Raw genomic sequence first — 27,493 nt, forward strand, 5'->3', positions numbered from 1 at the left:
AGCTTTGGCTTGAAATTTGACTGCAGATCTGTGTTTTTTTTAAGCTCTGTACTTTTGATTCAATCTAAAGTAAAACAGAGATTGTATCATTTTATGTGGTTTTTAGAAAGTATAGAAGCATCAGAAATGTTCACATCCATTGTGTAAGCTTCAGGAAATTGAGCCTATGAGCTTACAACAAAACCCCGTTTAAAAACAGAAGAGTATGCTTGATTGACCGGAAACAGCCTCGAAGCTTCTCTCTAACCCAGAGACGGTTTTTCTAGGTCAGAAACTACATAATCCATACATCACTAGTTAACCTGTGACACGTATACTGACCTGTTCTCATCATGTGATCGCTCCAGGTTACACGGGTAGTCTTGCTGTGGGTAAACAATCACTTCAACGACTTTGAGGGTGACACCGCCATGACTCACTTCCTGGAGGAGTTTGAAAACAATCTGGAGAAAGAAGTACGTCCAACAACTTACACATGCACAAGATATACATATATATATATACATATATATATATATGTACTTTGATGTACCTGCTTTGATGCAGTTTCCTCACGTTTGTGTCGTCTCATTCCAGAAAATGTGCGGGCACCTCAGACTGTTAAACATAGCGTGCGCTGCTAAAGCTAAGCCTCGGCTGGTGACGCTGACTAAGCCGGGCAGGGACTCCCCGCTGGCCTTCAATCTCCTGGGAGGACAGGAGAAAGGTTTCCGCATCTTCATCGAAGCCGTGGAGCCCGGGAGCAAGGCAGCAGAAGTCGGCCTTAAGCGTGGAGATCAGGTATATCGACCGTTTGACTGTCGACGCCTGATCATGTTTGGTGTCCTTCCACCATGATCCATAACCATTTAATTTATACAGAGTTTTCACACAGTAGACATTGCTCCTGCTGCAAAAAAAATGTACTACATTGTGTCTAAATTTTGGGATTTTCCACTTGAAACGTGTTAAAAAAATCTCTATAAAGAGCTGCACAAGTGTTAGCTTTGTCTGGAGGCTAATACTGTGAGCAGAAATCCCCTCCTGTCACACACACCTACACAGGAATTTATCCTTTTTTTACGAGTGTTGAAGTTCATTTTCGTTTTGAATTTTTGCTCTAACTGGCATTAAAAGGTTTTTTTTTTTCTTAAATTGAACTCCCGAAGGAGCTGCGGGCGTCCTGTGTTGGCTTTCTCTCCGCAACTTGACTTCTCAACAGTTTTCACACTCGGCAGTCCTCTGAGCTTTAAGCACAAAGTCCCTTTAATCCTTGAAACCATCTCGAGAGTGTCGGGATGCGAGTTAAGCCCTTTTGACTCCAAACATCCCCTGCAGCTGTTTCCCCCCCCCCCCCCCCCCCCCCAAAAAAAAGGAAGCTGAGAAGCTGACTCTCCAATCGCTCACACCTTCAAGTTCATCACTGATTCTACATTCACTCCGAGCTTTACCATTTGTTTTATCATTTGACCGTTCCTTTAAGTGCTCCAGCAGTTAAGTCAAAGCAAACATGTCACTTATTTCTGCTGATTCCTGAGCAGACATTCAGTCCTGTTAGTGAGTGTTTACGGGCCTCACGTCGGCAGGAGGTGGAGGAAACGGCTGCTTAGTGGAGTGTGTATGAACGCACACATCCGGCCCATAAACAGAGGTCAAGCTGTTCAGACCTACACTGATGTCAAAACAACGAGCTGCAGAATGAATGAATAAGAGGATGCAGTTTCTGCTCTCTGGTTTCACTGGAGGAAGTCTGAAGATTCAGAAATCATTACCTGAAAACGTTTTTGTAATCAGAGCTTCAGACTCGTGTTTGAAATGACAGAAGATGTCACCGTCTGGTTTTTGTGCAAACCAGTTCAGACATTTGGTCCAAATCTAAATGCATAACTTTAGATCTATTAGGTTTGCCATGCAGCTTTACGTTTGCTTTAAGGTTTTAAGAAGACGACGAGAGGAAGTCCTTTTATATGAGTCAGTGTGTGTAATTGTCCTTGTTTTGTTTTTTCAGATCTTGGAGGTCAATGGACAAAACTTTGAAAACGTCCAGCTCAACAAAGCCAACGAGATTCTGAAGAACAACACCCACCTGTCCATAACTGTGAAAACAAACCTCTTAGGTAACGTTTTATTGTATTTACAAGAAAACCTCAAGTACTTCTGGGATGTTTTTAGTGTTTGATTATGATCCTGTACTGTAAGGGTTAATGTGTTTTAAACCAGTGGGCTAACGATGTAAAGGTACGGAGGGTGATAAAGTGGTTTTTAGAAGATTTACAAGAGAGGAAAGGTAAATAGATTTTAATGGATATTCATTTTCTAGATTTTTTCTGTTCCTCAAGGATGATTTACCATCTTTGGGGGAGGGGGAGAACCTCTGTATGGTTGAATAGTTTGATGGATAGGATCAGTAAAAAGGGGTTACTTTTTTTTAAAGTGGTCATAAACGAGAAGTCTTGGGAATTACTTATTCAATTAAAGCCCGACTCGACATTTTAGTCCCAGAGAAGCAAAGGTGTGAATAATTTCCCAGTAGAGCCAGGGGTGTGAAACTAAAAGAAAAGAGAGAGTAATATTCTTATGATAGCCATAACTTGAGTCTTTTCATTAACACTTAACGTCGGGCTCTCCTCTCTCTCCTTTCCCTCCAGTGTTTAAAGAGCTGCTAACCAGGCCAGAACATGACCACGATCTGGACGGCGAGGAGGAACACGACCGAAAGAACGGAGCGCCCCACCTGCCGAAGATCGGAGACATCAAGAAGGCGAGCCGGTACTCCATCCCCGACCTGGCGGTGGACGTGGAGCAGGTGATGGGCCTGGAGAAGGTCAGCAAGAAGGCCAAGACCAACACGGTGGGAGGACGCAACAAGCTGAAGAAGATCTTCGACAAGACGCTCACCAGCATCCTGCCTCCTAAACCGTACAAGTAAGAGGACCTGATCACTGAAAATAACACTGATTAAAGCTGATTGAGTGTTTTTCATGGTTACTGATTGATAGCGAGCACAGAGAGGTGAATTTGAGATGTTGTCAGTCGATTGCTCAAAGCAGGTTACAGATTTTTCTGTATTAATAATTTTCTATAAATATCTTTAAAAACGACCCTAAAGGCCGCGGAGAGGGAAATGTTTTGATTTCAGCGAGTCAAACTTTTTTAAAATTCTGTGCAGAGAGGAAGCTGTGATTTTGACTGATTGGACTTTTCATCTCGACTCTTCTCGATTGTAAAAAATCAAGAGGTGTTATTTCTTTGGGGCATTAGGATTGTGCTGCACTGATGATGCAAAACAAACAGATAAAGCCATCGATCAATCGTTCTTCTGCTGTTTTAACCTCACTGATAAAATAGTCTGCTTTGCTCCGTCCATACAGCTTAAGAGAGATTATTATTAAAATGTCAGACGGAAATGGGGGCCTTTATTTCTTGGATGCCCCCCACCGCTATTGCACATCTTTAAATCTGGAAAAATAAGGGTAAAGCACTGATCCTAGTGCAGCAAACATCTGATTATGACTCAGAACGTTTCGATGCAATCAGAACTGTGATCAGAGAGAGCGAGCAGGGATGAATCATCGAGTGAAAGTAAGCTTCTTCAAACTTTTCCTTGGGCTCGTTGTGAGTTTTCGGTTCCTAAAGTCGGTGATATTTCCATCGATACAAAATAAGTTAGTTCAGAGCAAGTAATCTGATTGGACAAGAGGCATTTTACGAGTGACCATAAAGGAGAACTACATCACTGGGACTTTTCACAGTATGTATCCCTCCGCTGCGCCTCAGCCAAGAGTTCTGAATACTTTTAAAATAACATTTACATCAAACCTCAGACTCTGATTTCACTGGTTTCATGATCACATTAATTGATTTTAACATATAAGTAACATACTACAGAGTAGCTGCTCTGTGGTAACCATGGACACCAAGAGAGTGCAGGAGGATAGAATGTTTGGGTTGCTTGGCAACAGGCTAGTTTCCTGATTCTGGAACTAGTTACCTGTAGTTGATTTTAACTTTTTACTACTAATTCTTGCTGTTGTATAAAAACAATATCACACTCGAGGTGGAGAAGTTCTTTTGGATATCAGCACCGCTGTGATTCTCTTCAGCATGGATCACAGGAGTGCTGATCTTCAGCACCTCATCACTGCCCCTCGTGTGAGATTGCTTAATCAATTTGTTGTTAGAATAATTTAGCTTCAGGTGCAGATCGCAGATTGGTGTATTAGCTCACTGACCCGAATGTGGCTGACCAATCATCCTCACAGCCACAATTATTATAAGAAGACTTTACAAAGTGCTTCTCCTAATCACAGGATGAGGACATATTTACATAACAACATGAATCAAATGAACCAGCATGCATTCAAACTCAAACACAAGCAACATGCACAGACAGACAGAATTGACTAAAATGCAGACCTACAACAAAAAGAGTTTTTAGCAAGAAAACTACAGATTCTGCAAACCTGACGTTATAGGGGAGCGTTTAGGAGCTGCTACTGCAAACGCATGATCACCTCTGGATTTAAAATATGTACAAGGACCTGTTACATGATCAGATGATTGGACAAGGCGGCTGCTAGAATAAGGATGCAGTAATTCAGTAATGTAGGTAGGAGTCAGGCCATGCAGGGCTTTGTATGTAACTAATGAAATTATAAAATTGACCCAAAACAGAAGAGGATGCCAATGAAGGGAAGTTAGAGCTGCTGATGAAAATTAGGCATCAAATGTGTCTGTATGTATCTTTAATGCAGACTCTGTGCACAGACCTCTTCATCCTGCCAACTCACATCGCCCCCTGCCTGTCATTGCCAGAACTTGCCGCCTCACCCCTCCCATGCTCTCTCTCTCCCTCTCCTGTTTCCATAGCGACGTTTGCGTGGGCCAATCACAGGACGACAGCATCGTGGGCATGAAGCAGTCCAAACAGATCCCTCCACCTCTGCCCGTCAGCGGGAACCTGTCGTCGTCGAACCCCGACCTCCTGCAGTCCCACCACCGCATCCTGGACTTCAACAACCAGCCTGGTGCGTATCACGCTGCTCTGACGAGGTCAATGTGGAAAGAAGCATCAGACCCCTGTTACTTTAAGGGCAGTGTGACCTTCTCATACCATTTTAAATGGTGTTGGAGTGTCCTCAGAAATGTAGATTTACACCGATGTATTGTGAATCTGTTGAGCTTAGATGCAGTATTATGACTGAATAATATCCCACAGACCTCACCTTATTCAAATACTCACCTTCTTCTTAGGGTCTGTTGAGTTGCTCTAATTAGCTTGATTACAAGAGCTTCACCAGTTGTTGAAGTTCCCACACACTTTGGTTGTTAGAACATTATTGTTGTTTTTTTTTAAGGACTCGTTTTTCTCGTGTTGAAACTCAGTCTGCCATAAGATCATGAAGGTAAATGTTTTCAAAATGGAAACTACATGGCAACGCACTTCAAGGTGAAATTGTCAAGTGCTTGAAAAATAAGCTTGATGTAGAAATAGTTCAAAGATGATATAAACTGTACTTAATATCCTTTTGAGATCAAGATTCCTCCTCGTATTGAAATCGATTATTCTGTAAATCTTAATGCAAAAGAAGTCCTTCTCATTGGCAGCAATGCAGCATCAGAAATATTAAAGGGTTAGCTGTCTTGGCAAGGCAGCATTACTCATATATCACATTTCATTCTCTGAAAGTAATTAACAGAGTAATAAAGACATAAAATACATAGATGTACAATCAAAAGAGTAATGTCTTCCTGCATCATTCAACCTTACATTACCTCTCGTAAATCTTTAGACTGTGGTGAAATCAGAGTCTGCACGCTCTTATTAACAGTCCATCACATGTTGTCTGTGTTCTTTCAGTCCCAGTCACACCCAGTAAGTATGTTCTCTTATCATGATCCTGCTTCTCCGAGCACAGTCCCGTCTTTGTAAACGCCGTCGGCCTCCATGTCTGACTTCCAGATATGAATCAGCTGTAACATAAACTCAGTCGATCTGCATTCATGTCTGGAGAACGCTAACGGCATCGCACTGACCTGACCTACTTTGTCTGTGGATGCATTGGTGATGGTTTTTTGGTAATGGAGATTTTTTTCTGGTCTAACTAATGAATGATGGGAAAAGAAGGTTTGAGGTGTTTTTTTGATTTCTGGGATCTGGGAAGTGGCTCTGGAAATAATCTTTATTTGCACAATACAGATAAAGAAAAATGAGGCTGAAACAGAAACAGTCCTCCTCATCGTGTGTTCTGGTCGTCCTCAGACATGTCGGACCAGGTGTTGCGAGTCTTCAAGGCCGACCAGCAGTCTCGATACATCATGATCGGGAAGGACACCACGGCTAAGGAGGTGGTGGCTCAGGCCATCAGGGAGTTCGCCCTGACTGCAGCGGCGGACGCGTACTCGCTGTGCGAAGTGTCCGTCACACCCGAGGGCGTCATCAAGCAGAGGCGGTTACCCGATCAGCTGTCCAAACTCGCAGACAGGATTCAGCTGAGTGGAAGGTAATGAGAGCTGAAGTTTGACTTGCAAATTAACGGGAAAATCTTGCCATCGTTTTAGCTTTCACTATTTGTTTTCTTTAAATATTTACTTATTTCAACCGGGAGGACTGTAGGACTCTTAAAGAACATATTTCAAACTCTTTTGTGTGACATTAAAGGCTTTATTTGTGATTTTTCACACTTAAATGTAAATCAAGTATCTCCTCTGAAAATAACTCTGTGAGTCATGACTGTCTACAATGGGTGTAACACCCGAGTCCCACTGTCTGTGATGTTTTCAGAGTTTTCAGAGTCCTATCTTCACTTTGTTTACATCGCCCGGACGGCCGGCTGACTCCTCCCCTCACGTATAAAAGTTGTTTAATTGAGGGACTAGAGAAAAGAAGAATAACATATTTTTTCTGGATTTTTACTTATTTTTCTCGTATCCCGAGTGTGGCAAAACCGCAAAAAACAAAGAAAGAAATAGGTTAAACTTACCTCGTTAGTGTGGACAGTGACAGCATGGCGTGCAGTGGTCTGGTCTGTCACAGTAAATTGTCCCATCAAGCCTTCCTGTCCCGAGAAAGTGAGATAAATGAATTTGTTATAAAAGGAAAACAAGTTCTGTTGTCCTGAGAAAACGAGAAAAATAAGTCGGATCTTGAGAAACAATACTAGAAATGACTTATCACAGGAAAATGTAATGCTGTATGTCCCTTCAGAGCTTCCGTAGAAACCAGCAGGGGTTTGCTTATTTGAAGGGGTTAATCTTATAACAATCCTAATAACAAAGCACATATCCCCCTCTGTAACCAGATACTACCTGAAGAGCAACATGGAGACGGAGACGTTGTGCTCGGACGACGACGCTCAGGATCTCCTGCGAGAGGCGCAGATCTCTCTGCTGCAGCTCAGCACGGTGGAGGTCGCCACCCAGCTCTCCATGCGGGCCTTCGAACTCTTCTGCGCCATCGAGCCCACCGAGTACATCGACGACCTCTACAAGCTGCGCTCCAAGACGGGCTCGGCCAGCCTGAAGCGCTTCGAGGAGGCCATCAATCACGAGACCTTCTGGGTGGCGTCGGAGGTGACGCGGGAGCCCAACCAGCTCAAGAGGATGAAGACCGTCAAGCACTTCATCAAGATCGCCCTGCACTGCCGGGAGTGCAAGAACTTCAACTCCATGTTCGCCATCATCAGGTGAGGAAGGAGGAACACTCTGGTTGTTAAATCTTTTGTTGTTTTTTGGCTTCTGATTTTGTTTGAGAGACAGAGAACCAGTCCTGTTGGTGTTGTTTATTGTTCAGGAAGTATTCAATAAATGATTAGAAGATCGATTAAGCTGACTCAGAATAATCCTACATTTTTGGGACATTTCTGGTGCTCATGAGAAGTCTCTCTCCTTCCACAGTGGTCTGAACCTGGCTCCGGTCTCCAGACTCCGGGGGACCTGGGAGAAGCTTCCCAGCAAATACGAGAAGTTGTTCTCGGACCTGCAGGACCTCTTCGACCCCTCGAGAAATATGGCCAAGTACAGGAATGTCCTCAACAATCAGAACCTCCAGCCTCCAATCATCCCCCTGTTCCCCGTCATCAAGAAGGACCTCACCTTCCTGCATGAAGGTAACACGACGGGAAATTCATTTGTTCTCCCTACCAACACAAACAGCTGCTGTGACGTGGTCACGTGATGTAGAGCTAGGAGGAAGATCTTTCTCATGGTTTACAAAGCCACATGATGAATTAAAAAAACAAAACATTTCACCTTTTTGGATTAAAACTCTTCTGTTGTTTGTTTCAAAGATGTTTTGGAGCTTTGAAAATTAATTCCCACTAGCATTAAAGCTAACTGACCAGAGAGCTTGAGCATGCACATTGCAATATAACAAAGGTAAAGCGGTGTTATTTATTATGGTCATGTGTAGTTGTGGCTCTGCAGGGCAGTGCTGTTAGTGATTCTGAATTCTTCCTGATTGTATTTGTTCCCTCAGCTGTGTTAGATGTGACATGCGATATTCACGTTCTTTCTTCCCTTGTCTTTCAGGCAATGACTCCAAAGTGGACGGCCTGGTGAACTTCGAGAAGCTAAGGATGATCGCCAAAGAAATCCGCCATGTTGGCCGCATGGCCTCCGTCAACATGGACCCGGCTCTCATGTTCAGGACCAGGTAAGACACCTCTCAAAGACTCTCTGTAGGTCAGTCAGCTCTCCTCTGACTAACCGAGCCCTGTGAGGTCACACAGTTCATGTAGATGCAGTAAAGATTTTTTGCACCACGCTTTCTTCTCTGTCAAGCAGCTGTTCCCTCTGGCAGCTGTTCCCTCTGGCAGCTGCCCCCCCCTCCCCCCCACACACATTGTTGGCCCTAAGATGTGCACAGTGCTTCTGTAAAAGTCTTTGTCTAATGGCGTCACTTCTAAGCGGTGTTACCATTTGATTTCCTCTCCTGTTTGACTTCTCATGTGGGTCTTTGGTGAAATTCTCTCGTTGTGATCTTGGTGGTCTCTCCTGTCCTAAGCTTTGTCTCCTTCTCTCTCTCTCTCTTTTCTCTTTAATCGTCCGCCCTTTGCCCCTCCATGCTTCTCTTTTCATGGCACCCAAACCGCTAGGAAGAAGAAATGGAGAAGTTTAGGGTAAGTTTGGTGACCCTATGCACTCCCCCTGCACCTCCTGGCCCCCCCCCCTTTCTTTTTGTATTCTGCCAATATTGTGTGCTTCTTTTCTGAAAGCCTTTATTTCCAACTAACACGTTTGATTTGACTCCTCCCACTAACCCTGCCTCACCCTAACCAAAGAGCATCGAATGAAACAAAGGTCACTTATAGCTAACATTAGCTCACACTGGAATATTTTACATTTTTTAAAAATCCAAACAGCTGATTGAAACCATACAGAACACACACCAAATGAAGTGTTTGATGTTGGATTCCAGTCTCATGTTAGCAAATGTGACCTTTTTTTTAAATCATGTTTTGTTTTTTTTAACTAACAGCATGCATGCAGCTTTAGTTTCAGAATTGTACCCGACTTTGAGGTTTTTATCTAAACCTCCAAAGATTCTGAAAACATAGACTTTTATTTCTCATGCTTTACATTCTTGTGGTCAAATGGGACATCGACCGTATGTGTATACAGGATTTACTGGAATATTTTATGAGAAACATGTGGACTGGATTTTAAAAAAAAATAAGAGAAAGAAGGAAAAGTTATGTCATCTGTAGCAAGTCATCATGAGATGAACTTCATGACAGTTTAAGACCTGCAGAGCGTTGAATCATAGATGTACGAGGTGTTACAGTTACAAGGTGTGAGTGCAGTTATTATGACATGATTCATGTCCTTAAACTCAAACGTGCATCACAGGAATGTTCTGTTTAGATTTAGTGGTACATCTTGAATCTGGATTAATGAGAGGAGATGCATTTAGCTGATAGATTCCATCTGCAGAGCCTGAGCAGGTAGACACTCAAACAATACAGAATTCACATTGAGTCAAAAGAAGATATGATGAAGAGCTAATAAAACCAGATTACATCATCGCCACAGTCCATAACCTAAAACCTAACACCCTCAGAAGCCTCCCTGCACACCCACAAAGATTACACCACCATATGTACCCACACACACACACACACACACACACACACACACACACACAGAAATCGTCTCCATGACGATGAGAAAGGATACTAAAACAAGTATGAGTCAAGATGAATGCACACATGATTGGTTTGTCAGGATGTGTGGGGAGCGTGTTCCAAAGTGCAGAGCCTCGTAAATGTCTTGAAGACGTAATTCTATAAATTCAGACGAAACACCTTTTTGAAAAAACGGAAGCATTCCATCGAGCGGAGCGAACATGACTTCCTGTTGACTCACACTTAATCCTTTTGTTTTCTGTTCTGTTTGACTCAGAGCGAGCTCTTACTACCACTTCTATCAGCTCTGACTCACGCCACAGAAATGTAAACTATGACCGAGCTTCACCTCGCAGGACTCCGCCCCCTTTCTCCACTCCTCTGTTGTTTTTACTACAGTCATCATTCCTCACCCCCCCCCCCCCTCCTGCTGCCTGGAATGACTGGAATGTTTTGGAGTTGAGAGAAATACCTTGAACTGCATGTTGCACCCCATGCTAGCACTATCGTGTTAATGCACAGTGAAGATAAATGATGTGCTACTTTACCTTCCTCTAATCTCTGTTTGTGTTTCTGTGTCTCTGTCTTCGTCCTCCTCCCCCCCCCCCCCCCCGTAAACATCTTATTTCTGTGGCTGGCTCCGTGTGCGACCAGGTCCCTAAGTCAGGGCAGTGCCAACGCGGCAGTGCTCGACGTCAACCAGACGGGCGGGCACAAGAAGCGGGTGCGACGCAGCTCCTTCCTGAACGCCAAAAAGCTCTACGAGGACGCCCAGATGGCCAGGAAGGTCAAACAGTATCTGTCCAACCTCAGCCTGGAGACCAACGAGGAGAGTCTGCAGACGCTGTCGATGCAGTGTGAGCCCTCCATCAGCACATGTGAGTTTGTCGCACAAATGCACCAAAGATACAAAAGGACATTTAGGAATGATGCACACAGCTCTTCACTTTGTTCCCAAGGATTTATAGAAAACACAAACAGGGGTGGGAACTCAGAACTCGCAAGACTTGCTGAAGGACTTATTGGCACAGAATACAAAAATCTGAACCCCTCAGGCCAGTTTCCCATTGTTAATGCCAACTCCACTTGCTGCTAATGCATTGATAAACAGAAGGAAAAGCACAAGCGGTCAGATGGACGCTCCCACGCTTGCAAATGCACCATTTTGATTCTGAAACAGCTCCACCCTCCATTCCTCGTGCTTCTTTTGCCTCATACATTTCTGTTTTAAGACTTTAAATCTTGTCTGTAATGTACAATTTGCTCGTGCTTCTCCCCCGTTCTCAGTGCCCAAGAATGCCGGTGGGAAACGACCAGACACCTCGCCGGTCGTGTCCAGAGCTGCCAGCCAGCAGAGGGGCCAGCTAGCCAAAGGAAGCCAGGCCCTCCAGGTCCCTGCAGTCGCCCTTTACCCATCCCGAAAGAAAGTGCCAGTCAAGGATCTGCCGCCTTTCGGTGAGATAAATATTCATCTGTATGCATTTTGAAAACGATCAGTTTTCTTACTTGTATTCCAAACTGTCTACCAGACGCTGTATGTACCCAAAGACATTTGATTTAATGATCAGTTTTGTTACTTTGAACAGCTGTTGTCTGACCTTTTCCTTTGCTATGGAGGAGGATTTGTACTGAGACATGTACGATTCTAATTAGTAGATCAGGTGGAAGCATTTATTTGTTTTTATTTTTTTCAGAGTTGCTTCATTCATCTGGTTATTTCATTTCAACAAACATCTTTTCAACTTAAGATGTTGACTGAATCAAAAAAGAAACGACCCCTAAGAAAAGAAGCAGCAACATCTTTAGAAATGAATACACAGACATACATACACATCAGAACAATGAAATAAGAGAGAGAGAAAAATCAAATAAATAGAGAAAACAAACAGAAGAACTGGTGGAAACATTTAAGTTAAACATCAGCAACTGAACAGTAAAGTCTGCAGGAGGAACTATTCCACTGATTGGTATTGATTAGCACATACATTTAGCTAACACTATTGTTTTGCAAAGCTACTACTACCTGATAATCGTGGTTACACATGTCCCTGGAAGAACACTTTTTTGTTTATTGTTGTTTTAACAAATGTGCATACCAGTGTCGTCGTGGATTAAGTGGAAATAAGCCTCTGGACTGTTCTCTTGTCTGTTGTGTTTAATCCCCCCATCCTGTTATTTGCAGACAATAGCACAGCCAGCCTTTCCCAGTTTTTTTTGTTTTTTTTATGACAGTGCTGCCACCCAGAGGCCGTCTGACAAACAAGCAAATGACCAAAAAACAAATAAAATCCCAGACAATGCAGTTTAGCATCCTAGCCCCCCCCCCGAGGGAACGGCCGTGTTGCTCATGTTAATTCTGCTCATCTTCTTGCGACCGTCCACAGGCACCAGCTCGCCCCAGTCTCTGAAGAAGATCCTCTCTCTGTCGGAGGAGGGGAACGAGAGGCACCGCAGGCAGCCAGAGGACACCGTGTCCAACGCCTCCTCCCAGCTCTCCTCCCCTCCCACCTCCCCACAGAGCTCACCCAAGAAGGGTAAGCCAATAATGCCCCCCACCCCCCAACCTCCTCCCTCCTCCCACACCAGTCTCCAGACTCCTTCCCGCTGTCATTACATGGTCCTCAAATGCCTCCTGGTGGCTGAATGCAGGCATTGCACTATGTCTTGGATTTGTTGTTGAATATTTGACCCAACATAAGAATGTTTACTTTATATTACAAACATCGTCGTGTTTCCTTCCAGTTGTTACTGATTAGGAAGTGAACCATTAGCTTCCATACAAAGGAGATGAAAGACCGAGAATGTTTCTCAAAGGATGTTTTGGATATTTTAACTTGTGAGCACTACATGGACTAATTCAGAGTTTTTAGAAAATATTTATCAGGTGGTTCTGAGGCTGCTCTAAACTCTCATCCAGCTTCAATCTTTAACTACTTTATTTTTACTCTGACATCTTTGCCTTTTCCAAATTTACCTTTGGCTTATAACTCGTACTGGTTCCTGTGAGCAGCATTTTATTTTGTCTTAAGAGAACGGCACTAACATGTCAGGAGTCTGGTCCTCTTAATAATAGATTAGAGCTGTCAGTGTGATTAATTTAGGTCTGATATAAATGCATGAATTGGGGCGCAGTGGTTGGTGCGCGAGCCCCATGTATGGAGGCTGTGGTCCTCCAAGCGGACAACCCGGGTTTGAATCCAGCCTGTGGCTCCTTTCCTGCATGCCATCCCCCACTCTCTCTCTCTCTCTCTCTCTCCCTGATTTCTGACTCTATCCACTGTCCTATCTCTCCAATAAAGGCAGAAAATAAATCGTAAAAAAAAAAAAAAAAATGAATGCATGCATGAATTTATATAATCGCATGCTATTTTGTCCCTTTAGGCGCACCGTAGTATTTAGTTCTTCAGACTGAGGCATTAAAGAGCTCATAGAGAGAGTTGCTGAGAGCAGCAGGGAGATGTGACCTGCAGGCGAGTCGGCTCTAACTAGGAAATATGTACTTAGACGTGTCAGCAGTGATTTCTCTTTACTATTCCCAGTCCCTTCACACTTGTTATGTTACTTTTCCATACTGTTCAGCACTCGTGTTAAACTGCTGACTCAGACAGAGTCTGGTGCATCCGTCCCTAAAGAGCCGGTTGGCTAAGTTGGAAACACACTCTGCAATTACTCCTGCAGTCTGAGTGCGACGCCTCGTTTAAGAAGACTGACCCAGACGAGAGAGATATGGAAATAGAGACGATTTATGTTGAGGAATAAAAAATAAATGACCCATCATACGTTATTTCTGTTTTTGGAAGTTTGTGTTGGATCTATGTCGACATGTAGGAGGCAGTGACGGGGCTTTATCATCCTTTTCTTTTTGTGAACATGCTCTTACGTTTCCCTATCAGAAGGCATGAAGGTTTTAAATGTAAGTTTTCATCTAGAACAAGAAAGTGCTCATGCTCATCTTAAGATTTTGTAATGACTTGTCTCTAAAGGTAAACACTTCTAAAGGCTTCAAATCATTCCCTTTGTCTTCGTCTGTCGTCCAGGTTACAACAGGATGGGAGACGCGTACTCAGACTCCGGTCACAGTGAGATCTCCTCTCGCTCCAGCCTCGTCAGTAACTCCTCTTTCGACATGGCCCAGGAGGAGCGGAGACTCCGTCACTCCGGAGGAGTCGGGGAGTCGCACATCGTCGGGGCGCGGCTGGAACGAAGAGCCACCACTGACCCCGACCAGTACAGCCTCGGGTAGGAACTCCTAAAAATAAAATAAATTTGATAAATGCCGCTTGGGCAAGGCTGGTCCCTTTAGTTTATTCATTAAAAATATGATCCTGTTGTGTGCTAGTTTCTTGTTTTAACTTTTTCTTGTAGTAACATACATGTACCACAAGATGGCAGTAGATACACAAGAAGTTGCTGTACTGGAGTTTTGAAGCTCACTGAATTCTCACCGTATTTCTAAATGTGTTTAGCAATTTAAAATTCCGACTTTTAAACTATCGATCACATCACAGGTCGTATTCATCGATGCAGGACTGTCGAGGGATCTACACCGGCTGCCCGACGGTGCTCTCCTCACCCAGCTCAGAGGAGCTGACTCAGGATCAGGGCGATCGAGTTTCCCTCGACGCCGCAGACAGCGGCCGCGGCTCCTGGACTTCCTGCTCCTCCGGTTCCCATGACAACATCCAGACGATGCAGCAGGGACGCAGCTGGGAGACTCTGGCCTTCGGTGGAGGAGGAGGAGGAGGCGGCGGCGGAGGTGGCATCGGGGGCCTCCCTCACGGGGGTCCAGAGGCCTTGTTAGGGGGGCCTGCCGCTCTGTGGGCGGCTCAGGCCAGGGGGAGCTGGGCGTCTGCCAGCTCCTCCTCGTCCTCAGCCGCGTACTGGGGGGAGGACTCCGAAGGAGACACGGGCACCATCAAGAGGAGAGGAGGGAAGGACGTGAACGCAGACCCAGAAACCAGTAGCATCACCTCCACCGGGTCGGAGGAGGCCAAGCTGCTCGGACGGCCGTCTCCGTCGCCCATCACCGCTGGGGGTAAAGGACTTCTTTGTGAGTTTACCGCAGCTCGCAGTCACTGATGGATGATTTATTTAACAGGAAACATATTCAGTTTATTTTTTGTATCACAGGCAAAAACGACAGCTTGTCACTTTCACACTCCAGGTTTTGTATGAATCACACTTATGAGATATTTTAACCCAGACTCAGACTGCAGGAGTTTTTCATCGACCACAAAACCTCTTTAGACATTTACTCAGACTAGATCATCTGGGGTTACAGAGGGTTTAAAGATCCCATTTTCTCATATCTGAACTGATTGCAGACTCATTATCGTAAATATAGAAGTTCAGTACTTTTTAAACCAAACTAAGAAAACGAGAGAGTCCACAAGCAGGTCTACAACGGTTAACATCATGGGCTAATGTTAGCTCGCTAATGTTTTAAGACCTCAGGTTCTGGCTCTAGATTAAATTTGTCCAAGTTGATCTGGCCTCCTAAAATGTTCTCATCAGGACTTGAGCATCACTACAGCAGAGTCTAGTCTCCAGTCTTCTGGTTGGTATTAAAGGTCATATAGAGATTCAAAACGCAAATAGACTGATAGGCAGATTGTGGATCTGGGGACTTTAGGGTACAAGTAACAAAGCTAAGGTAATCTACAGATTTCCAAACATACTATACTCAGTGTCAGTCTAACACACAGGTACTTATCTCTGACATCTTCCTGGTGTTCCTCTGTGTTTACATCTCCCTCCCTTTGAGATGTTTCCTCTGGTCCACATCATCTTACAAACATCCTGAAGCTACAAAAGACCCATTTTTTTAAAGTCTCAAGTCTTTATTCCAGTTTGACATCAAATAACAGAACATTTTCAAAGTTTATTTTTAGTATATGTGCGGTGCAACCTGACCTTTAACTCCTGCAGTCTGAGTCGAGCCTTAGAGGTGCTGATGGTGGACTTGGTTTCCTGAGGGGCACGGGCTAGGCTAACGGTTTTTCATGATGCCTACCTCCACTAACAGACCTCAGATTGTACAGACATGAAGGTGGGATTGATGTTTAGTCTAACTCTAAACAGTTTATGCAGCAGAGGTGTAGACACTATTCCTCTGGTGCATCTTGTGGGTCCTGACGATGTTTCATCAATCTCTCATTTCTGGTCATTTCTTTCCCTTTTCTATCAAACAGGGGATCAGATATCATTTCAAAATGTTTCCAGGTCCCTTCATCTTCTTTGTCTTTTGTGTTCTTGTAGCACGGAAAGAAAGTCGTTACCGCGAGCCCCCCCCGACTCCCCCCGGCTACACCGCCCTGACCATCTCTGACCTCGCCGAGGGGCAGCACCCGACCACGCCCGTCCCCACGTCGACGACGACCCACACGGGCCGCCGGCCGCCGGACTACACGACGGCCCTGCAGCGCTCGCGCATGGTCACCCAGTCGCCCGACTCCCACCAGGCCCACCAGGCGGCCAAACAGCGCGGGGGCGGCCTCCATCGCACGCGCTCGCCGGCCGACGACGAAGATGCTGAGGAGGAAGAGGAGGGTGAGTCCTTGTCTCCCAAACTAATCGCTCTGAGGAAGCCAAAGCGAGGCGCACAGCACACACCCGAGACTCCCAGACCATGAGAGTGTGTGTACGGGGGGTTAACAGGCAGGGCCCCCTCTCTCCCCAAAGGCAGGTAAAAAAAACTAATTTATCAGGTTGCCCCCTCCAATGAACCTGCATGTGAACAGGAACACACACACCTGGACTGAGACCCCACCATCTCCTCACACAGCACCACCAGGAGGACCGGTCCCACTCCCAAACCACAATTCTCCATCAGCGCTCCCCCAATCAGAAAACTAGAAACTCACACATCCAGTATTTATGATGTGGGAATTGTTGATTTGGAGTGGGACCCTCTCACCTTTTTAACCCCACAATATGTCATCATGCATGAGTCATACTGGTCGGACCAGAAACTCACTTCTCTCTTGCCACCACCACCACCACACACTCTGCTCTTCTTCTTCTTCTTCTTCTCAGTGTGGCACTGTGCTGAGCAGCATCCATCAGCAGGCACAGTGCCCGTTAGCCCCCCCACCCCCCCCACCCCTCTCACTCATGCAATCAGTGCCTGAAAAAAAAAACATGCACCTCCATCCTCCTGCACCAGCACGCACACGGCCCCGCCTGCAGTCACTCTGGATGAAATGTGTGTTGTTGCAGCAGCACTTTTCATACATGTAGATGTCGAGTGTTTGCAAAGGTTTTTTGAAATTCTGACGAGTGTGATATTCAAACCAAAAGGTGGTAAGGAAGGTTAAATGTTACTGTTCTCTGTTGATGCATTAGGACTTAACATTTTTATTTTTTTTATTTTTTATTTAACCAGGTTGATCCCATCGAGATTAAAAACCTATTTTTCAAGGGAGACCTGACCAAGACAGGCAGCAGCAAAAAACACAAAGTTTACAGACCGAAATACAAAGAGAGACCTGACAGTACAATTTACAAACATTACAACATTTTGGATTAAAATAGAAACCATCTATGAGTCATATCTGGGAATCAGTCGTTCAAACAGCCGAGCTAAAACATCGACATCCTATAGAATCTGCTTCCATGTCTTTCATTTTAGAACATAACGCAGTGTAATCACTAAAATAAGATAGAAGACGGATGAGACTTAAAAAAACAAAGATCAACAGATTTCTAAACATTTCAGAATATTTCTCTACCTGCTGGTCTCCGTTCATGTCTGTAGATGAAAATCAAATCAGAGCAGACTTTAAATATACTTGTAAGGATTAAACCATAACTGGGGACATTTTTTCAAAGTTTCTTGTAAAAGTTTAAAGACAAATACTCAGACATTTGTTAATAATGTCACTTGAAGTTTGGATGTCTCTTACACTTAAAGTGATGCTGTTACATAGTCGAGTCTGACCCTTAAAATCCTCTGTTTGCAACAATTGCTCCATAACCTTTACTGGGCGGCTCCATAACCTTTACTGGGCGGCTCCATAACCTTTACTGGGCGGCTCCATAACCTTTACTGGGCGACTGGTGCTGAAACACGAGCCCTGCTTTTCTACTCATTGTGCCACCGTCCACTTTAACCAGCGTCTTGCTACCATTCAGTCATCTTAATTCACTTAACAAACTCACTCTCTGCAATGTTAGACTCATGTGAGGCCTTTGTCAATTGGGTAGGGTTAATTTCAAAATAAAATACTCGGCACTTTACTTTTTAACAACACAGAAACAGTATTTCTCTTATTCACGTCGGACAAAAAGTGATGTAAAGTATAAAATATATCATCATGAGGTGCTCTTAACAGATTTCTCTGAGTTGCCATGACACTAGCTCGGGTCCTTTTCAGCCCATCATGCCCTCTCTCCTCGCCCCCCTCCCTGTGTACCTTTTACTCGTTATTATTGAATGACTGAGGGCTGAATCACCATCCACAAAAATAAAAATGATAAATTGCCAAATCAACTCAAAACTCTGTTAATTATCTGCAAAGAATAGATGCAGGAGTTATCTTTAGCATGGACAGTGACGCTGCACGTTGAACCTGAAAGTGTAAATCTTTCCATCAGACGTCAGAGGGCGAGCCTCTGCTCACAACTCGTCAATAACAGAATACAAGAAATAATCAAACTGACAAGACGTGCATTCGTCACTGTCATTGTCGAGTCGCCGCGGGTTGATTTTTCATCTCGTACTGACATGAACCCGAAGGCGGGAAATCAATCTGACAAACGATGGCGAGCTCAGAGAAAATGTTTGGCGAGTAAAGTGAGCGTGATTCATGGTTTGAGAGCAGCTAAACACTGAAGCTCTTTTTCACCTTTTCATTTCACTTCTTAAGAGTAGAAGTTAAAACACGTCCACCTTCATAGTAACGTCTGTTTTTTTCTCTCTTTCTTCCCGCAGAGGACGAACAGGTGTCAGCGGTCTGAGGGTCGGCGGGGGGACGACGACGACGACGTCCTTTTTTTTTTTGCAGTAACTTGAAGTCCTTCGGTTTTTTGGGGGCGGGCAGGATCAAAGAGACAAGACGGACCAACATGGACTCATCATCAGTTACATACGTGCCTGCCTCCTCCACTCGGCTCTCCCTCCTGATTGGTGGGACTCCTCTGCTCGTCTCCCTCCCCTGCCTTAAAGCATCATAAGGGGGTTGAAAGACCCTGCATGCAAAAAAATAAAAAATACTGTGAAGAAGAGATGGAGAGAAGGTCAAAGACGATGGGAAAAAAACAAAACGCCTGGCACTTTGGATAAAAAGACAGAAACCTAAGTGGTGCCGGGAGGGGGGGGGTCGAGCCGCCTCATGCTCATAAAAACCACATCGCGGTTAGGAGCGGTTTCTTTAACCTCCGACCTCCATCCAGTGACAACAAACCCCCCTCCCCCCCCCCCCCCCCCCCCCCCCCCCCCCCCCTCGTGTTAACACAACAGCATCCTGACGTGTTGACCTTCATCTGCACTTTTTCATTTTCTACTTTCTAAAACAGATTTAAAAAAAAAAAAACAGACGTTTGTTTTGAAGATGGAGGGAGAAAAAACGGTCGACTTTGACTCTAAATGTTCCCCACTCTTTTTTTTTTTTGTTTTGTTTTTTTGTTAATTCTTTGACTGATTGCACTCTGGGGGCCGAGAAAACGAGAGTCAGCCCCAAGTCAGCCCATTTCCTCTGCCTGGACTGAAACAACCCCCGCCTGTTGGTTTTGAGTGTTTGAACTCTTCAGTATTATCTCATGTGTCACATGTGAAAGATTATCAAGTGTTGGTTGAAATCCAAACTGACACACCTGCACACACACACACATACACACACACAGAGTACATTTTATGTACAAGAACATTCAGAAAAAAACACAATTTATTTCAAAGAAAAGCACTTTCAGCACAATCGTAAATGTGAGCAGACATTTTGGCCTGGATACCAGGGTATGATTGATCCATATCTGACTGTCGGTCCACCTCGGAGCTCGTCTGCTTGGAATCAAGAGTCTATCCTGTTTGCTTGCTGTTTTTTGTAACTGGGCTTAAAGGGGATATCGATTAAAAAAAAGCACACAGGTGATGGACCACCCACTGAAAACTGAGCAAAAACATGCCTGACTCCATCATGTTGGTCTCCAGAGATTCACAAGGTTACTAAAGCTGAAGAAATCAAGAGGAGCCGGTGCAGGAGAGGAGGTGTTATCACGGAGGGTCGTCCTTTTTTATACCTAAATTTAAAGTCGGTAACAATTTAAACGAAGTTACACATTGATGGGATACTTCTGAGCATGCTTATTAGCAACACAACAGGCTTTTTGTTCTCCACTATGAAGCACTTCATGCCTTTTTAATACCTGACGCTATGTGATAGCCACTAGGTCATGAACTGAGACCTTTTCCTTCAGTAACCAGCTAACACACACACACACACACACACACACACACAGATCTATACTCACCAGGATCCTGTACATGAACTTCCTATTTAGTATGAATTAGCATCAAAGAGGTGGATATTAAAGGAGCAGTCTGAAGCTGTTTTCACACATGCACTCATGAAACATGAACACCTAACAGCACGAGTTCTCTACTGAGACCCGCCCCGTCCGATCTCAGGAGGCAAGACATGTTGGAAATGGGCGGAGCTACAGCATCCGACACCATAGTAACGCTGTTATATTTTGCCTTTCTATCAAAGCGACGTGCAAATGGACGTATCAGAGAATCAGAACAGAACCTTCTGGTGACAGAAACGAGCGTGAAGCCGCTTCATTACGTGCAAGATGATGCACGTGCATTCAAACGTCGTTGCACCTCGCCGTGGATTTTCTGCTCATTATCTCACCCAGACTTCATGAGGAGAAAGTCGACGTTAATACTGCGTCCGTTTGCATTCACACATGCAGCCGACTCCTGAAATTTGAAGAGTTTAGTGTACGTGTGAAAACAGCTCCAGTTGATAACCGAGCAGCTGCAGATCTCAGTCCTGCAGAATAAAGAGTTATTAAAATACTTTCTTACTATGATGCTAATAAACATGCTCAGCCACACATGCTCGAGGTGAATGTGTATCTTAAGTCAGATGAGTTACCCCGTGTGTTTTTTTATTTTTTAAGGACGGGTGGCAAAGAATCCGTCGATGTGTGACCCTCGACTGTACCTCTGATTATACCGACCTTTTCAGTTGATCTTGTACAGAGTCTTATAATAATACTCACATTAAAGGTCAAAGTATCCCCACATTCAAATTTGGCATTCCCCCCCCCCCGACCTGAACATAACTCCACATTTTTTAGTGAATGTTTAAAAAAAGCGCCTTACGATGCCATGAGTGCGTCCATTTCTTCACATGGTCGTCCCCGTCACTAATCACCTTTTTTGAAGAGCAGTTAGGAAATCAAACGAGAGCGGAGTGAAATGCCTTATTCAAGATACTCCCCCTCCCCTGACTTTTTTAAAAACGATGTATATTAAAGACTCAGTACAAGATGAAGGCAGGCGTTTTGTTTTCTCGTACGCGTCTCCTCCCTGCTCCTGTGCTCGTAGACTCCTCCTCCTCCTCCTCCTCCTCCTCCTCCTCCTCCTCCTCGCCTGTTACACTGGACGCCTGCGTCCACTTTACCGTCACCTCTCTCCATCAACGGAAGTGACTGAAGATTTTTTTTATTCCTTTGACTCCGGTGGGACGTTGACGTATGAAGAAACCTTTTTTTTTTTTTTTTTTTTTTTTACAGGCTGCCAATCAGAACAATTGAAAAACTCCATCAGTGACTCGACACGTGTTGTTTTCTTTCTATCGCTGAGTCGCGCTGATCACATTGATCAGTCTCAGAAACTACAGACTGAGAAACACATGGATGAGTGCAGTGTGTGTGTGTTTTCCCCACTGTGTTCTGTGACTACACACTTCATGATTTCATGGGTTCCTTTTTTTTTTTTTTTTTTTTTTGTTGTAATTTTTTTTTTGTTTTGTAATGGCTGCAGATAGATTGTTAATAATAATTTGTTTGTGATACAGTGGTGACATGCATCATTCACTTTTTCATTCAAACTCTGAAGATCATGTGCATATTAGCCGGACGAGTCCTATTTCGAGAAAAACACAAAAGTTGCACAAAAATGTACAAGCGTAAAGATCGGTGTGTAGTAGGTAGAACTGCTACCCTGTTTGATGTGTGATGTCAGTGAGAAATGTACATTTAGCTGGTGATGACCTTCTTTTTCTTCATTCTTTCTCGTACTGCTTTGGCCTGTATGTCTTTTAAAAAGACAATCGGTGGAGTATGTATCAGTTGTTTTTGTATTTTTAATACAATAATTGTAAATATTGGTTATATTTTTGTTCAAATGTACTATGTTTATGCCTCAACATCCAGTTTATATGAAGCTGGGAATCAATAAATACTGCATAAAGAATCAACACAGAGGTTTAAATCCACTTCTTCATTTCAACGTCTTTCTTTCCCTTCAGAGGATTTCCTCCAGAGGACGTCGAGTGTTTGCACAAATCATGGAAGCAGCTTGAAAAGTGTGACTCTCGTACGTCTCCATCTGACCGCGACGTGTCAGACTTAATAAAAAAAACATAAAAAAACGAGATATTGAAGTCTGCCCTCGCTTTCATTTACTTATTGTGTGTTGTTTTGTTATCCAGAGCTGAGAGAGCAGTTTAAGTCCCAGCTCTAATTTATTTCTCTCCTCTCTAACTTATTTCATTTCTTTCTTATATTAGCTCTCTCGTTTCATAACGTTCCTCCCGCTCGCTGAGCGCCACATGCCGATAAGAAGATGGAGATATGACCTGAGGGGGGGGGGGGGTACATGACGTTATTGTTGTTTCTCCTGCATTTCCTGTCATTACGGAGATTTACTTAAATGTTTTTTTTAACAAATGAGACGTTTTCCATTTAAAGCTTCAGATTAAAGCCGTAACTTTGAATGTCAAAAAAACTGCTTCTGGCTTTATGACAGGAAAACTTGGATAATGAAAAACATTTTTAAAGATGTATTTTTGGAGCTTTATTGTAGAGACAGGAAGTGGATATAGTCGGAAATCAGGGAGAGAGAGAGGGAGAGAGAGAGAGAGGGGGGGGGGGGGGGGGGACATGGTAAATGAGAAATGGACTTGAGCTTGTATATTTCTTTTCTAGTCGTCTGACTACTCAAAGCTCTTTTACACTGCAGGTCACACCTACACATTCACACACTGATGGTAGAGGCTGCTGTGCAAAGTGTTCAAAATCCATTCATAAACATTCATGCCGCAGACGAAGCAACAGGAGCAACTTGGGGTCAAGTGTCTTGCCCAAGGACAAATCGGACATGTTGCAGGAGCTGGGGATCAAACCCCTGACCTTCCTGTTGAGAGACAACCGACTCTACCAACTGAGTCACAGCTACCTCTACATGTGGGACATGAGCCACAAGTCAGATCCGCTTGTCCCCTCTGCACACGGGGTGCGAGCACTGACCACGACGCTCCAGGAGCTGTACATTTTTTTATCATTATTTTAAGATTTAAAAACTCTATGCCCATTGGATGATGGAGAATCTGGAGTTTGGTTTCTTTCAATTAATTTTTTTTAAATCTGGTGTCTTCTACCACAAGAGAGCGCTGTTTTCCAACAAATATTACAAAATCTGATCGAGGACTATCTCGATGTGCACTGTAAAGTAGAGTACAGTGTGCACGTTTCTGAGCAGGTTTAAATGGCGGCCATCACTCTAAAAGGAGGTTACATTTTTGTGTTTTTTGATTATAAAAAAAAGAAGTGAGCAAACTGTAAACCCACTCTCTTCTCAAAATAAACAACTTCTCAATTTGTCTGTGCCATACGCCTGTTTTTTTTTTTTTAAATGTGTGTGTGTGGGTTCAGATGGAGGAGGAGATGCATGAGCTCACACACTTTGACTTTCTGTCTGCAGCTTTGTTAAGCATGAAGACGCCACCACATCACATCCCGACATACTCGCTCCTCATGAATAATGCAGATCGAACGGTTCTGGTTCCTTCTGTCACAGAGCCGAGGGGCCCCAATTTGTCACACTCTCCCAAAATAAAAAAAAAATAAAAAATGATGCACACAAACTCAAATGCACACTCCTACACCAACTCTCAACCTGAGAAATCAGGTTTCACTCTCACTTTTCTCTCTCAGTCTCCCACGTACAGAGAGATGGAGAGAGAGATGGAGAGAGAGAGAGATATGGAGAGAGAGATGGAGAGAGAGAGAGATATGGAGAGAGAGATGGAGAGAGAGAGGGAGAGAGAGAGGATGATTGGTGAGATGAGTGTTTTCTAGATTTTGAATGCAGGGAATTTGTTACAATAGTCAGAGTTTTTGTCCGAGCAGCTACAGCACGCTGAGGCTGCCTCTAGCATTGTCTCTATTTCATTACTTTGTATATTGAAGGGTGAAGGAGAGGGAAAAACCTCGAGCAGGATCGAGCCCATGGGACTAGAGAAGTAATAATAGTTTGGTTTTGTTAGCAGCTCAGATATTTGACCGAATCAAACAATGTTGTACAAAAAAACTGACTGCTGAAGTGATGAGTTTATACCTGTATTTACCCATCATGCTTCAAGCCTGAGCAGTGATCAGATATGATGATTGACAGGCCTTGAAGAAAACTTCTTTTTTACTAGAAATCAGTTCTTCTTTATCGCTCTGAATCAGTAACCTTCACTGATTCATGAAAGGATTTAGGCTGCTAGTGGTGACTTCTGTTTTACAGAGAAGAAGTCATGAACATGTGTCACAGGTCAAAGGTGAAATAAACACAATATCACAACTCGGTTAAAAAAACAGTCTGTACTTACAAAGAAAATACAAGGATACAAATCCAGGAAGGCAAACCGTTAAAGGGGTGAGGCTGAGGGTGAATCTGATATCCAGGCTAAGGTCAAAAGATCAATAAACTTAGAAAAACAGGAAAGCTAGGGTAAATACACCGAGACAATCTGACACATGGAACTGGAAGTGAACTGGTTAAATGGGGAAATAGGGAACAGGTGTGTGTACTGGGAATGAACAGGTTGTGTCGATCCACCTAAATTCTTATTGATTACCTTTTCCACTCGCACCACCACGCCCTGGAACGAGTCACTCTTTGGCCAATGATTCAAGATTCAAGATTTTTATTTGTCCCATGCTCATACAGATGTGCAGTGAAATGTAAAGACTGTTCCGCAAGGCCATGCAACAAACACTCAAATTACTAATACACATGAAATACAGTAAGATAGAATATAATGTCAAATTAAAAAAAGAAATATTTGAATATACAATATATAGAATAATGTAATTGAATAAATCACGGACGTTCCCCAGCCATTTCCAAAAGTCTGTGGTGTATTAGTCCCTCGGATAATTGATTGTCATGTTGTTTGTCATACTGTGCCTTCCATTTTGGAGAACCTATGGGCAGAGAGGTGGGAGTGGCCGGGTCTGAGATATCACGGAGTTAGAAAAAGGTATAAAAAAACAAAACTGAATTTGCATTATGGGCTGCATTCATTCCTGATGTTTGATTAACAAAAAAAGGAATCATTGCAAGAAAAAAGTGACTGCAGAAAAGCTCTATAGCTACACTTTGTTTCTCCGTACAAAACAAACAAAGCAGCAGCCTTAATGCTCACACATCATGTTTCCTCTGTGTTTAAATATCCTCTCTGCAGTCGTCTGCGTTGGAAAGATAACTGTGACTCACACGAGGAAGTGGAACCTAAAACAATAAAAAAAAGTACCCAGAGCACCTCTGCTGCATGAAATTAGAAAAGAAGACGTGTGTAATCTGAGTCCGACAGTGAAACCGCCCCCTGACTGCAGACATGGCTCACTGTGACTTGTTGTGTTGTTCCCTCACAGCCACCAGGGGGCAGTCTTCGACATGAAATGCAGCCAGGTGGACCACTCTTTCCCTGGGCGATGGGCCTTATCAAGGGGAAGCAGGCGGCCAGTGGTCCTCTGTAGATAGCCGGCCGGTTATGTGTGTGAAGCCCGGGCCCCGGACTCTCGACCGTGTTCAATCGAGGCAGCCGTGGGTCATATTATGGGACTGTCTGGATTCCTTTCATGGTAAATTGGATGAAGGCTGAAGCACTGGAGCTGAGGGGTGGGGTGGTGCGGGGGGGGGGGGAGTGGAGATGTCACAGCGTTCAGCAGGCCTGTGTCTGGGGCTGCACACAGGCCTGGGCAGACAATTCAGTTAAAAGCTGTCAAGAGAAGGAGAAGAACTGAGGGAGAAGAAAGAATAATAGAAGCAGTGCGCTCCTCTGCCCAGGTGCTTTCCTGCACAATTTGCTGTGGTAAAAAAAAATCCAGGCATAGTTCAGCGGTATGAGAGCAGACTTTTGTGTTTTAATTCTTTGGATTGTGAAAAATCTTCCTCGTTCAGCGTGCTTCATAAAGAGAGAGAGAGATGCTGTTTTACTCCCAAACACCCTGCAGAGACTCTGTAATGGAATATCAGCAGGAAGTTCTTTAATTACTGTAAGTTGTTACCCGGGGTTATCTCACTTTATAACGCCTTCAGGTCTTAATATGTATTTAAAAACACTCCACAGCTGTATCATGACACTTTCTTTAAACTTTCAGCTTTTCAAACCAGACTCCGATTTGAGCCGCATCCATACAGTTTGATCTCTTCTGAAAATCAATCCTTCAAAATCAGCACGACAACCTGCCCGGTTTTTATAGATAAGCAGCACCAACAAATTCATATCCTTTATCTGAAATGGACCATTTTGGTTATTTGTAAGAGAGGAATGGTTTCCCTCTGTTCAGGTCCGGAGCTGCTCCTGTGACTCTGTTCAGCCCGGCTCTCGAGCGTTTCACACTGTTGAAGATCTGCAGATGGTAAAGTCGGATTTTGACTGAGCACCTGCAGAGATAAGTAGAGGGCAGGCAACAACACCAGACCCCAATAATGTTGAAGCTACGTCATGCTAAGGACATGTTTTTTGCCTCTAATATGATAATGCTGGTGTTTATCGATCTACAGACTGGATATTTCCCACAACCACACGATACCATACATGAAGTGATATACATTGATTTTGGATAAAGACCATGTCCTACACAGAATTCACTACAACAGCTGTTCTTTGTTGTTGAGGATAACAGCACAGGCATATTAAGGATCCTACAACTTAAAACACTTACATTTCCTCAGAGATCTTAGTGGGAGCTGCAGAGCTGCCCTGGGTGGGTGCACACAGGTAACACTAAGTCTGCGTGCACTGCTGATGCCGTCATAAAGAAGCGTCAAGCTTACTTTAGTAATCATGCTTGAGGGATGCTTGCTGCTGGGCGTTTTGGGGCGACATTTCTGTCAAATTGAGGCAAAATGGCGAGGTAGGAAGTTAGTATTAAGTACATTT

The 27,493-nt window shown here is 43.9% G+C and overlaps 1 protein-coding gene across 16 annotated transcripts in view; it reads left to right on the top strand.

The window, feature by feature from the left end:
* Positions 1-22,531, top strand: part of rapgef2b (Rap guanine nucleotide exchange factor 2b) — a 132,658-nt gene extending 110,127 nt beyond the window's left edge. For 8 of the 16 annotated variants that reach the window (XR_009674620.1, XR_009674627.1, XR_009674623.1 and 5 more), the window contains 18 exons: positions 348-455; positions 577-780; positions 1,988-2,096; positions 2,628-2,904; positions 4,849-5,006; positions 5,840-5,854; positions 6,242-6,482; positions 7,281-7,664; positions 7,876-8,087; positions 8,509-8,632; positions 9,075-9,098; positions 10,758-10,981; positions 11,391-11,558; positions 12,488-12,637; positions 14,141-14,342; positions 14,612-15,153; positions 16,362-16,788; positions 19,036-22,531. Coding sequence is in view for 2 of the 16 variants with exons in the window: in XM_061047588.1 (XP_060903571.1) it covers positions 348-455; positions 577-780; positions 1,988-2,096; positions 2,628-2,904; positions 4,849-5,006; positions 5,840-5,854; positions 6,242-6,482; positions 7,281-7,664; positions 7,876-8,087; positions 8,509-8,632; positions 9,075-9,098; positions 10,758-10,981; positions 11,391-11,558; positions 12,488-12,637; positions 14,141-14,342; positions 14,612-15,153; positions 16,362-16,735 (3,516 nt within the window). In the remaining 14 variants the exon portion in view is untranslated. The remainder of the gene's footprint in view (positions 1-347; positions 456-576; positions 781-1,987; positions 2,097-2,627; positions 2,905-4,848; positions 5,007-5,839; positions 5,855-6,241; positions 6,483-7,280; positions 7,665-7,875; positions 8,088-8,508; positions 8,633-9,074; positions 9,099-10,757; positions 10,982-11,390; positions 11,559-12,487; positions 12,638-14,140; positions 14,343-14,611; positions 15,154-16,361; positions 16,789-19,035) is intronic. The other 8 variants (XR_009674621.1, XR_009674625.1, XR_009674631.1 and 5 more) reach the window with 6 other exon arrangements.
* Positions 22,532-27,493: the final 4,962 nt, after the last annotated feature.

This window comes from Labrus mixtus, chromosome 10 (assembly GCF_963584025.1).
Source record: "Labrus mixtus chromosome 10, fLabMix1.1, whole genome shotgun sequence".
NCBI lineage: Eukaryota > Metazoa > Chordata > Actinopteri > Labriformes > Labridae > Labrus > Labrus mixtus.